Source organism: Mauremys reevesii, linkage group 1, assembly GCF_016161935.1.
Source record: "Mauremys reevesii isolate NIE-2019 linkage group 1, ASM1616193v1, whole genome shotgun sequence".
Lineage (NCBI taxonomy): Eukaryota > Metazoa > Chordata > Testudines > Geoemydidae > Mauremys > Mauremys reevesii.
Genome location: NC_052623.1, coordinates 111,348,090 through 111,360,800, shown reverse-complemented (window position 1 = coordinate 111,360,800; position 12,711 = coordinate 111,348,090). Strand labels below are relative to the sequence as shown.

General features: G+C 41.9%; 1 protein-coding gene across 4 annotated transcripts in view; it reads right to left on the bottom strand.

Annotated features, from left to right (window-relative positions):
* COL4A2 (collagen type IV alpha 2 chain) overlaps positions 1-12,711 on the bottom strand; it is a 216,200-nt gene that overhangs the window by 141,501 nt on the left and 61,988 nt on the right. For all 4 annotated transcript variants that reach the window (XM_039517786.1, XM_039517789.1, XM_039517800.1 and 1 more), the window contains exon 4: positions 12,279-12,359. In XM_039517786.1, the coding sequence (XP_039373720.1) occupies positions 12,279-12,359 (81 nt within the window). The remainder of the gene's footprint in view (positions 1-12,278; positions 12,360-12,711) is intronic.

Below are 12,711 nucleotides of genomic sequence, written 5' to 3'. Positions count from 1 at the left end.
AAAGTAAGTTTTGTGTAGTTTCATTGTCCATGTCTCATTACATTCATCTTAAGGATATACAGATGGCCACATACCATCTTCAAAAACAATCTAGCCCCAAAATAAATTCCTAAAAATACCAGTGAAATATCTCCTCCTCTTAATGGCTTTCTTCATTTTAAGTTTCCTACTTGAATGTATTATCGCAGGCAGTCCATTAATACAACACATAGTTAACCAAGTATATTCAAGGATGTAAGAATCACATAAAATTAGAGCTAGGTGAATAGTACAAAAATTGTGATTCTGGAATATTTCTTCCAATGTGAATTTTGATTTATCTATACTCACAACTCTTGTGTTCACATTTATTGCATATACAAATGCTTGTGCTTTACAAATAAAAATTCTTGTAAAAGGCAGTTATGCTTGCATATTCAACAAATATTTCAAACTGCATAACAGCAATATGATTTTACAATTCAATAGGAAATTTGCACTTTTTTGGTACATATAAAATCAACCAGGAAACAGAAACAATACCACCTGACTTATGTAATCACTCAACATAGTGTGACTTTCAAATTTTGAATATTTGCAGTTCATGAATAATCCACATGCCAATAATTATTTGCTGAAGAAATTAATACATTTGAGAAATTCATGTTTGTGAAAATAAAAAGAGTAGGACTGTCAAGCGATTAAAAAAGTTAATTGCAATTAATCACGCGATTAAAAAATTAATCGTGATTAATAGCGCTGTTAATAATAGAATACCATTTATTTAAATATTTTTGGATGTTTTCTACATTTTGAAATATATTTATTTCAATTACAACACAGAATACAAAGGGTACAGTGCTCACTTTATATTTATTTTTTATTACAAATATTTGCACTGTAAAAAAAAAAGTATTTTCAATTCACCTGATATAAGTACTATGGTGCAATCTCTTTATCTTGAAAGTTGAACTTACAAATGTCAAATTATGTACAAAAAAATAGCTGCATTCAAAAATAAAACACTGTAAAACTTTAGAGCCTACAAGTCCACTCAGTCCTACTTCAGCCAATCGCTCAGACAAACAAGTTTGGTTACATTTGCAGGAGAATATGCTGCCCACTTGTTTACAGTGTCACATGAAAGTGAGAACAGGCATTTGCATGGCACTGTTATAACCAGATGCGCTAAAGATTCAGATATCCCTTCATGCTTCAACCACCATTCCAGAGGATACGCATCCATGCAGATGACTGGTTCTGCTCGATAGCGATCCAAAGCAGAGCAGACCGATGCATGTTCATTTTCATTATTTGAGTCAGATGCCACCAGCAGAAGGTTGATTTTCTTTTTTGGTGGTTCAGGTTCTGTAGTTTCCGCATCTGAGTGTTGCTCTTTTAAGACTTCTGAAAGCATGCTCCACGTCCCTCTCAGATTCTGGATGGCATTTCAGATTCTTAAATCTTGGGTCGAGTGCTGTAGCTATTTTTTAGAAATCTCACATTGGTACCTTCTTTGCATTTTGTCAAATCTGCAGTGACAGTGTTCGTAAATCAAACATGTGGTGGGTCATCATCTGAGACTGCTACAACATTAAATATATGGCAGAATGCGGGTAAAACAGAGCAGGGGACATACAATTCTCCCCCAAGGAGTTCAGTCACAAATTTAATTAACACACTATTTTTTTTAACTAACATCGTCAGCATGGAAACATGTACTCCGGAATGGCTGAAACATGAAGGGGCATATAAATGTTTAGCATATCTGGCACGTGAATACCTTGCAACGCTGGCTACAAAAATGCCATGTGAATGTCTGTTCTCACTTTCAGGTGACACTGTAAATAAGAAGCAGGCAGCAGTATCTCCTATAAATGTAAACAAACTTGTTTGTCTGGCTGAACAAGAAGTTGGGCTGAGTGGACTTGTAGGCTCTAAAGTTTTACACAGTTTTGTTTTTGGGTGCAGTTATATAACAAAAAAAAATCTACATTTGTAAGTTTCACTTTTCATGATACAGCTTGCATTATGGTACTTGTAGGAGGTGAATTGAAAAATACTATTTCTGTTGTTTATCGTTTTTACAGTGCAAATATTTGTAATTAAAAATAATATAAAGTGATCAGTGTACACTTTGTATTCTGTGTCGTAATTGAAATCAGTATATTTGAAAATGTAGAAAAATATCCAAAATATTTAATAAATTTCAATTGGTATTTTATTGTTTAGCAGTGCAATTAATTGTGATTACTTTTTTTAATCACAGTTCATTTTTTGAGTTAATCGTGTGAGTTAACTGTGATTAATCAACAGCCCTAAAAAGAGATGAAATCATCAAATAAATTATATAATGCTGTATATACTCAGATCTGGATGCCAAAATAAATGATTACCCAATTGAAAAAAGTCAGTAAAATAGTTTTGGAGAAAACCTTGAAGTGGTGAGAATCCAAACAACTTGCAAACATCTACAAAGATTTTTTATTTCAAATCTGGGGGAAAAACCCACTTCTACACTCAGCCCCTATATGCCAAGCTATACACTTTAAATAAGAAGCGTTTATAAATGAAATGCCAGCATGAGCGTAACTATTGCAAAGCAGCCAGAAGAAGGCAGCTGATGTGATATATGTATTGCTGATAAACTTACTACTGGCCTCTTTCTTCAGTTAAAGAAATATAATAAATTTCTTTTAAGGAGTTTTAGATACACCTCATGTTTTGTGATTTATTCTCTCCAGACTTCTAGATTCATTAAAAAAAAATAGTCTGAGTGATCAGACAAAAAAGGCATTGCTGGCACACTGAACTATCTTTACCCCTCATGGTTTCTATTACTCTAGTCCACTAGAAAAACAGTAACCAAAGGGTTCAAGCACTGTTAGATTCATATGAAAAGTACAAAGTTAGGTTTCAGTAGGGAGCACTTTCTCACTTTCTACAGAAAGAGCAAAATGTTTCCTTCATTTCCATTTTCCATAAAGCCTTCTAGGTTGACTTCTAAACAAGATAACGATGCAATATGCCCTGCAGTTGCTTATTATATTGTAAGCATTTATTGTTGGTTCCTACACAGTTGCATTAACCATTTAAAAATTTAAATGACCAACTAGTATCAGAGGGGTAGCCATGTTAGTCTGGATCTGTAAAAAGCAACAAAGAGTCCTGTGGCACCTTATAGACTAACAGACGTATTGGAGCATAAGCTTTCGTGGGTGAATACCCACTTCGTCAGACGCACTGCGAAAGCTTATGCTCCAATACATCTGTTAGTCTATAAGGTGCCACAGGACTTTTTGTTGCCAATGACAAACTACTTTGTCCAAGGTATTGATTTGTTAAAGCTATTTTAAAAAAAACTTCTTAACCATTTCTAGAAGTACTACAAAAAAACCCCAAAACCTAGAATACTTGAGATCTGGAAAGTGTGTTCTCATGGCATAATAAACAAACATGAGAAGATATTGTTTTCTGTTATAAATTTCTCTGCTTTCGTCAGATCCCAGTTTCTCATGACTTCAATCCACACCTCTGTTCTGTTTTTTAAAAAGCACCAATTCATGCAGTAGTTTGTATTTTAAAACTAGTCTTTGACAACTAGCAAATATACAAATTATTTACAATGTAAGAATGGCCATACTGGGTCAGACCAATGGTCCATCTAGCCCAGTATCCTGTCTTCATACAGTGGCCAGTGACAGGTGCTTCAGAAGCAATGAACAAAACAGGGCAATTATCGAGTGATCCATCCCCTGTAATCCACTCCCAGCTTCTGGCAGTCAGAGGCTTAGGACATCAAGAGCATGGGGTTGCATTCCCAACCATCTTGGCTAACAGCCATTGATGGACCTAGCCTCCATGAACTTATTTAATTCTTTTTTGAACCAAGTTATATTACTGGCCTTCACAATATCTCCTGGCAATGAGTTCCACAGGTTGACTGTGCATTGTGTGAAGTACTACTTTCTTATATTTGTTTTACATCTGCTACCTATTAAATTCATTATGTGGCCCCCAGTTTTTGAGTTTTGTGAAGGGGTAAAAACTTCCTTATTCACTTTCTCGTCACCATTCATGATTTTATAGATCGTTGTCATACCCCCTCCCCTTAGTTGTCTCTTTTCCAAGCTGAACAGCTCCAGTCGTTTTTAAATCGCTCCTCATATGGAAGTTGTTCCATACCCATAATTTTTATTGCCCTTTTCTGTACCTTTTCCAATCCTAATATATCTTTTCTGAGATGGTGTGATCAGAACAGCATGCAGTATTCAAGGTGTGAGAGTATCATGGATTTATATAGTTACATTGTATTATTTACTGTCTTATTATCTATCCCTTTCCTAATAGTTCCTAACATTTTATTAGCTTTTTTGACTGCTGCTGCATAGTGGGCAGATGTTATCAGAGAACTACCCACAATGACTCCAAGTTCTTTCTTGAGTACTAACAGCTAATTTAGACCCCCGTCTCTTTGTATGTATAGTTGAGATTATGTTTTCCAATGTGCATTAATTTTTACTTATCAACATCGAATTTCGTCTGCCATTTTGTTGCCCAGTCACCCAGTTTTGTGAGATCCCTTTGTAATTCTTTGCAGGCTGCTTTGGACTTATCTATCTTAAAATGTTTGGATCATCTGCAAATTTTGCCCACTCACTGTTTACCCCTTTTTCCAACTCATTTATGAATATATTGAACAGCACTGGTACCAGCACAGATTCCAGGGGATACCACTATTTACCTCTCTCCATTCTGAAAACTGACCATTTATTCCTACCCTTTGTTTCCCATCTTTTAATGAGTTCCTGATCCATGAAAGAACCTTTCCCTCTTATCCCATGACTACTTAGGTTGCTTAAGTGCCTTTGGTGAGGGACCTCATCAAAGACTTTCTGAAAGTCCAACTACACTATATCCACCAGATCATCCTTGTTCACGTCTGTTGACCCTCTCAAAGAATTCCAATAGATTGGTGAGACATAATTTCCCTTTACAAAGCCATGTTGACTATTCTCCAACAAATCATGTTATCTGTGTGTCTTATAATTCTGTTTTTACTGCAGTTTTAAACAATTTGCCTTGTACTGAAGTTAGGTTTACTGGCCAAGGATTGCCTCTGAAGCCGTTTTAAAAAATTGGCCTCACATTAGCTATCCTCCAGTTATCTGGTACAGAGCCTGATTTAAGTGAAAGGTTACATACCGCAGTATGTCGTTCTGCAATTTCATATTTGAGTTCCTTCAGAACTCTTGTGTGAATACCATCTAGCCTTGGTCACTTATTACTGTTTAATTTATCAATTTGTTCCAAAATCTCCTCTACTGACACCTCAATCTGGGACAGTTCTTCAGATTTGTCACCTAAAATGGCTCTGGTGTAGGAATCTCCCTACATCCCCTGCAGTGAAGACTGATGCGAAGAATTCATTTAGCTTCTCCGCCATGGCCTTGTCTTCCCTGAGTACTCTTTTGTACTTATCACAGATATTAACAAATTGTTTCTAAGGAAAACAATAAGCAGGTGGTATAGCATTTTTTGTACAACTGTGCATTTACTTGCAGCTATCACAAAATAAACCTCATGTTAGATGATTCTGATGTTTTTTAAAATGCTCAGAGTTTATTATTCTATAATGTCATATACCAAATTAACACAGGGCAATTCACTAACAATTACAGTTTATTTATACGTATATATACAGATAATAATTCTGTGTGATGTTGCTTATATTTAAACTATGGAACCAGTCCTGCAGCCTTTACCTAGCTGAGTAACCTTTATTAAGGGGCAAATCCAGAGAGGTGTTGACCACTCACTCAGAGATGGAACTGAACACCTCCTAATAGGTGCTAAAGGACCTCAAAATCTATAAAAATCAATGGAACTGACTCCATCACTTACCCTACTAGCCAACAGTTTCACTGTTCTATAGGAACATTGCTGTGGTGAAGGTCATAGTAATGGAGAGAGAGAGAGGTGATTTCTCAGATAGCGAGGTCTAACTGTACAGAGAGCTTTGAATATCAGGATGGAGACCTTGAACTGAGTTCAGTACTCCTTGCAAAGAACAGAGCCCAGGGTTCACAACAGTGTGTGTTGCTCAACAAACAGGCTGCTGCATTGTGTAGGTGTTAGTGCTTTATGAGAACATGTAGCTTCATTCCTATTCATAGTCCTAAACATACTTTAAACTGTTGATTCCTTTAAACTAGTGGGCTAACTCACCAACCCTCCTGTACCAAAGAACATCTCCACCATAGGACTTCAATCCCTTTTCTTCCAGGTGTTAGTTTTAGTTCTTCAACATATCACTCACATCCTTTTCCTCTGATCTAGACTGGGGCCTTCTGCAGGACCCCCTCTAATCTCTACAGGATTACACTCCACAGGCCATCAGCCTGAGAAACAGGACAAGCCCCTCTGCTCCCTTCTCCTTCCTAGCCTTTGCCTTGCAGGACCACTCTCACAAGTCATCCACTTAAGAGTCTCATATAAACTGGAGTCTTCCTCCAACCTCAGGACTCCTGCTTTCTTCAGCTCAACTGAGCTTTTGCTGGCTTTTATGAGGACCAGGTGATCTTCAGGCTATCACCTCATCCCTATCCTCACAGTCACAGCTGAGAGGCAGCTGATTAGTCAAGTGGGGCTGAGTCCAATTATCTTGAAGAGCCAGACGCCCTGTGGAAGTTCCCATGCACAGAATATCGTATCTAGTTGACACACAGTCTGACTGCACTCAGACTTCCAAAGGACCAGCCCACAGAGAAAAGGGAGACAAGAATAAAGGAGTAAACACTCCAAAAAATTCAGAGGAACTAGCTCAATCAAAGTTCCCTTTATCCTCCCTCCAAAGATCCAAGTTATGAGGCCAGACAGGAAGCAGTCTGACCCTCAAGAGCCACAATTTTGAGCTTTAACTGCTTTAAGAAGAAAATGTACATTTGATTACAAATTGAAAATGTAATCCTGAGCCATGCCCTGCAACCTTTAAACTGAAGTGTTTGAGTCAGACCTGTCATCATGGGGAGGTGGTAGAGGGCACCCACACCCAAATCCACAAAAGAACATGTGTGCCTAAAGTGGGAGTTAGGTGCCCAAACCCAAAATGTAGGGCCACTAAGATCCTGAAACCCAGGGGCGGCTCTACCTTTTTGGCCGCCCCAAGCAGTCATGCGCGGGAGGCGCCCCGGAGCCGCGGGAGCAGCGGACCTCCCGCGGGCATGACTACAGAGGCTCCGCTGGTCGCGTGGCTCGGCTGGACCTCCCGTGGCTGTGGACGGTTCGCTGGTCCGGCGGCTGCGGTTGAGCTGCCGCAGTCATGCCTGCGGGAGGTCCAGCTGAGCCGCGGGACGAGCGCCCTCTCCGCAGTCATGCCTGCGGCAGGTCTGGTCGTCCCGGGGCTCCGGTGGACCTCCCGCAGGCATGACTGCGGCAGGTCCGCCGGCCCAGCCTGCCGCCCCCCCGGGAAAGGGCCGCCCCACGCACCTACAGTTTTGCTGCAAAGTCCCTGAGGCACCTAAATTTCTGCCTTTGGGCACGCACATGGCTGTCTCTGAGAGGCATCCAGACACACACCCCCCTCTCACCTAAGCTCTTTCTCAGTCCAATGCAACCCTCAAACCAGGAGAAGAGAGCTGGGGCAACACCTCTCCTCTTCAAGGTCTGATCCAATAGGTGTGCTCAGAGCACACCTATCTTCACACAGAAAAGCTGGGGGAGGAGGCCTCCCTCACAACCTTTAATCCAATGGTTGGGATTGGGAGACCATGGTTCCCTTTCCCCATCTGCCTGAGGGGCAGAAATGATTTGAACAGAGGCTGCCCCCATCCCAGGGGAGTGCTGTAGCCCCTGGACTATAGCATCACTCTCACTCGCCCAGTGCATATTTAATTATTTATATTAAATGTATGGCTTCAACAGGAGGGATTGAAAGAGACCCATTCAGAATATTCCATAGTCCACTGGTTAGGGAACCCCCTGTTCAAACTGCTTCTCCTCATCGAGCAGAGGAGATAATTGAACTGGAGTCTCCCATATTCCAGATGTATGCCCTAGTCACTGGACTAAAGGTTATAAGGGAGGCCTCTTCAACCACCTCCTCCCCTCCCCTTCCTCCCCCCCCCCACAGCCATTTTATGTGGAGTTAGGTGAGTGCTGTGCTGTTCTTGCAAGAAATGGCTTAGACATCTGACTCTAGGAGAGACTTCACTACTGTGGATCCCAAGCAGAGATAGGCAACTTGATCTAGCCTGGATTTGGATGCCTAATTCTCAAAGAGGGGTCCAACTTAAGACACACCTATCTTGTTGGCATCTACTATTGGTTAGCTTAGGCAGCTGGCTTTTGTGGATTGCATTTGCAGGTGACTCTCTTCCCCCATGCACTGTATAGGGAACCTAGGCACCTAATCAGGGTGTGTGGATTCGACAGGGTGGCTAAGTGCCTAAAAGTGAGGAATTGCAATGCCTAAGTCCCTGTATAGATCTGGGCCTCACTACCTTCACAATGGCCTCCTGTGCAGCCCCAGAAGCCGCTCTGATGTGAGCAAAGAGCACTCTGAGCGGCTGGTGTCTCTTCCCTCTGCAGCTGCTCAGCAGGAAGTCCACTGGTATTACAGGGGAATGAGGATACTGGATCTGGCTGGTTCTTTATCTGCTTCCCTACAAGTCTGCCGGAGCTCATCTGACTCTCTTTGACCCCAGGGTAGCCCTTAAAGTACGACTTCTGCTCTCACATGGCCACCTGGAGCAGCCGTGAGAGAAGAAAAGGAGGAAAAGCTAAAAACCAGCAATCAGTGATGGCTCCTTGATTCTTTGCACCAGATCTGCCAGTAGCTGCTCTAACTTGTGCTACCTGGCAATAGTTTCCTAGGAACCATATACCAGCTGTGGACAACCAATAGGCAGAATGTTCCAGCAACTCCTCCCTGTATTTGGTATGGTGGGGGGATGGAGAGACTGAGCTCCCAACTGTCATCCATGTCACATGATATTCACGCATCTAGCAGCCCTGGCACTCATTCCTACAATCCAGCTGGATCCTCATGCATCAAGCCAGATGGTTAGCAGGAGCTGTACTGGCTCCTCTAAGTCAGTAGGGGCACCTACACTTCAGGTAGCCTCTCTGGCACCTGCTCTCTTACATCCACGCCTGGCCGGGTACCAAAACAAAGCAGCATAGAGGCTCAGGGTGGAGGAAAGGAAGAGCTGATCATGGCAAGAGCTGCAAAGTAAGGCAGAAAGGGCTGCAACTTTATATATGTAAAATTAATGACAAGTTTCCCTTTAGATCTTGCCAGCCAGCACAGATGTTTTCACAATTATTTGTAAAGTTTTTAATGTACTGATGAATTAACTTCAGTCAGCAGCTTTTGATGTATAGTAATTAGCAGCAATCCAAAGGAGTGGTACTGCTTCTTAAGAAAGGGTCCTCCACCAAATTCTAAATTGTACCCAGAGGCAGCAATGCTAATTACCATCAGAGCTTCATGTTTTCTTTATCCAATTGTTTGTTGAATGCGCTGAATTCCAAATGACCTTCAAAGGGAGTCTGATTATGTTGGCCACAGTTAGCCACAGGATAAGCAGACTCCATGCAACTTCTCCAGACCTATCATAGTTATGAATGATAACTAATAGGCAACATGCCTATTGTGCATGGAGTGAGTCACCTCAAGAACAGAAAATGAGCATTGGGCCAGTTTATACTGAGGTTTTGTATGAACAAATACTCCCACTGAGGACTAGCATGAGATCAAACTCTATGCCAATTTAACCAGAGTCTCTAGTGGCAAAAAGTTGTTGCTTAATCCAGATGTCCAGCTGAGCCTTTGACATCCGAAGAGGCCAACAAATATTAAATGTATCCAACACACTCTGTCAAAGTGATAGTTTACAGAACTAAAAATAATTTTGTAAACATGTTGTGAAGTTCTTTGAATAAAATACCTTTTCCCCATTAGTCACACATTTCTAATTAAAACTGAACCACAAATAACAAAATAAATGAGGAAAATATGTTTTGTGATAGATCTTCCTTGGCTTTTAGTGGTTGCTTACCTATGACCTAATGGTATCAGGAGCATGCTCAACTCTCAATTAAGTCAAAGAGAGTTGAGGGTAGTGAGTACAGCAGAATCTGCCCTAATTTGATAGTTTTCATAAATTAATTTATAGCGGGCTTCCACTCACTAGGGCACATTAGTGTTTTTTTTACTTTGCTATTTTAATATTTTCAAGTTTCTGCCCTACGCAGTTGTTTGCTCTTTTCTCCTCTTGAATAGATTCAGCAACCTGTGAAATAAGGGTTCATCAGCCAATACAAAAATACAAAATGTTTTAGTCACAGTAGTTGGTAGTATTTCAGCAAGTAACTCTTTCCACCATCTCTAATGGGTATAAGAAATCTGATACTTGGCTTGTGTGACAAAGACGATAATAAGCAAATACTTACAAAGGAAAAAAAATACAACCCACCCAACTTCTTGAATCCTTTTACCACCACTAAAAGTTTTATCCTACAGTGCACCAAGAAGGATGTGCAGGGAAGATGCACACCTGCTGAGCGAAGCATGCTGACTGAATAGGTATAGAGGCAGCAGCTGCTGAGGGAGTAATGTGTACCAATTAAGTCAGTGGCCCCTGCTCCTAAATCAGCTTCAATTGGAGCAGGATCTAGCCATCATAATTAAAAGCACTTAATGGCCTTGCATGTATCCCCTTCCATATGGATGCTCAATATCCAAAAGGCCTGCTGGGGGCATGGAGACTGAACATGACTATTACAATGTTGTTCAGTCCTAATCCACAATATGGTAATGAGGTGTTCTCCTGACATTGATATGGACAATCAGCACTTCTGCTATGAGCAGGAGTACTGCTGGTAATGTGTCGCTCCATCATCTACGTCCCAAGACAGCAAGTAGCATCACCCTATGCAGAGGAGACCCTACACCTTTTGTAGCCTACCACCCTTCCTCTTCTACTGCCATGCAGGCTCAAGCCCAAGGACCAGGGGCGGCTCTAGACCCCAGCGCGCCAAGCAGGCGCGTGGGGCGGCCCATTCCCTGGGGGGCGGCATTTGGCTCCGGCGGAGCTTCCGTAGGCAAGCCTGCGGCAGGTCCACCGGAGCCCGGGAGGAGCGGACCTGCCGCAGGCATGACTGCGGCGGGTCCCCTCTTCCCGCGGCTCCGGTTGAGCTCCCGCAGGCATGAGTGCGGCAGCTCAAGCGGAGCCGCGGGACCACGGCTCCCGCCGCAGTCAGGTCCGCTCGTCCCGGGCTCCGGTGGACCTGCCGCAGGCATGCCTGCGGGAGCTCAACCGGAGCCGCGGGAAGAGGGAACCCACGGCGGGACCGGGGAAGGGCGGCGCAGCACCGCGCTGCTTGGGGCAGCCAATTTTCTAGAGCCGCCCCTGCCAAGGATTGTAATAAGAAATTGAACTGGCACAAACTGAGTGGAAAGTGGAAAAAGGGAGCTCACATGGGACTCAAGACAGCAGCAAGGATGTGTGGCCTGCCTCTCCTAACCTTTTCTTAGCAGCAAGGGGCAGAAAGGGCTGAATTACTGTATCAGATGTAGCAGAGTCTGCCATTTAGGGCTCCTACATCCTGCAGCATTGGACATGCACTCTTGCACAGGTCAGGAGCTCTGTATGGCAACCTCATCCCGCAATCCTTTTCTTGCTCCCCTCAAAACATTGCTCCGGCCCCTTTTGCTTCGTGCCAATGCATTCCACACAGTCCCAAATGGCTCCCCTTCTGTGGAAGATCTAAATCCCACAAACCTGATATTCCTCTGCTTTAATGCAAATAACGAGCACGGGGTATATATTTACCACCTGTGCCCATTTTTTAGAAACATTTCAATAAAACTGAAGGTTACTGAATGGTTTTATAATTGCTTAACATTGCCATATGATTCAGGGCAACTTTGCCTCATAAAAAGCCAGGGAGAAGTAGTTTGCCATATAACTTAGTTCTAATATGCTGCATAATGAAAAAAGACCTTTGATAATAATCGTGTAATCCTCCACGCAAGTGCCAGATACTGCGTTTTGTTCCAGAATGTTTTTTTCTTAATTAAATCTTAGTTTCAGATGTGCGTTTAGTTGCTTCATTCAAACAATCCAAAACTGCTATAGGAAGAATAGTGAAGTAAAATAATAAATTATTCTTTTTCAGCGAGAATATTATTTAACATACTTAACTCTTACAGCCTGATCCAAAGTGCACTGATGTCGGTGTGTTTTGGATTTGGCCTCTACAGTGCATCAGACAAGGAAGACATTGGTACTTACACGGCCTCCTTTTTCAGGGAAACATTCACATCCCCTACTACAGTCTCTTCCTCCACATGGTCCTGTGTAAGATTTTCCACCCTGAAAACAGAACACACAAAAAAATGTTAAATAATGTCAGCTACGGTACATAGGAGAAAATAGTAAAACATATACTTGGAATGGTAAGCTCCCTAGGAGTTGTCCATAGCAAAGACTAGGCCTTCTTAATCCATTCTTTCCAAAGAGGAGGATTAGTAGATTTCCAGTTCCTAGTTATACACATTTTAGCAAAAACCATAATGGCCTAAAAAAGCATTGAGTCTAAATTTTAGGAGTAATGCTCAAAATTGTCATTAGGGGATTAACACTACGAAATACTGTGACACAAGATTTTCTACACTGATATAGAATTTCTAAATGTTGTTATAACTCCACATTTCTCATACATCTT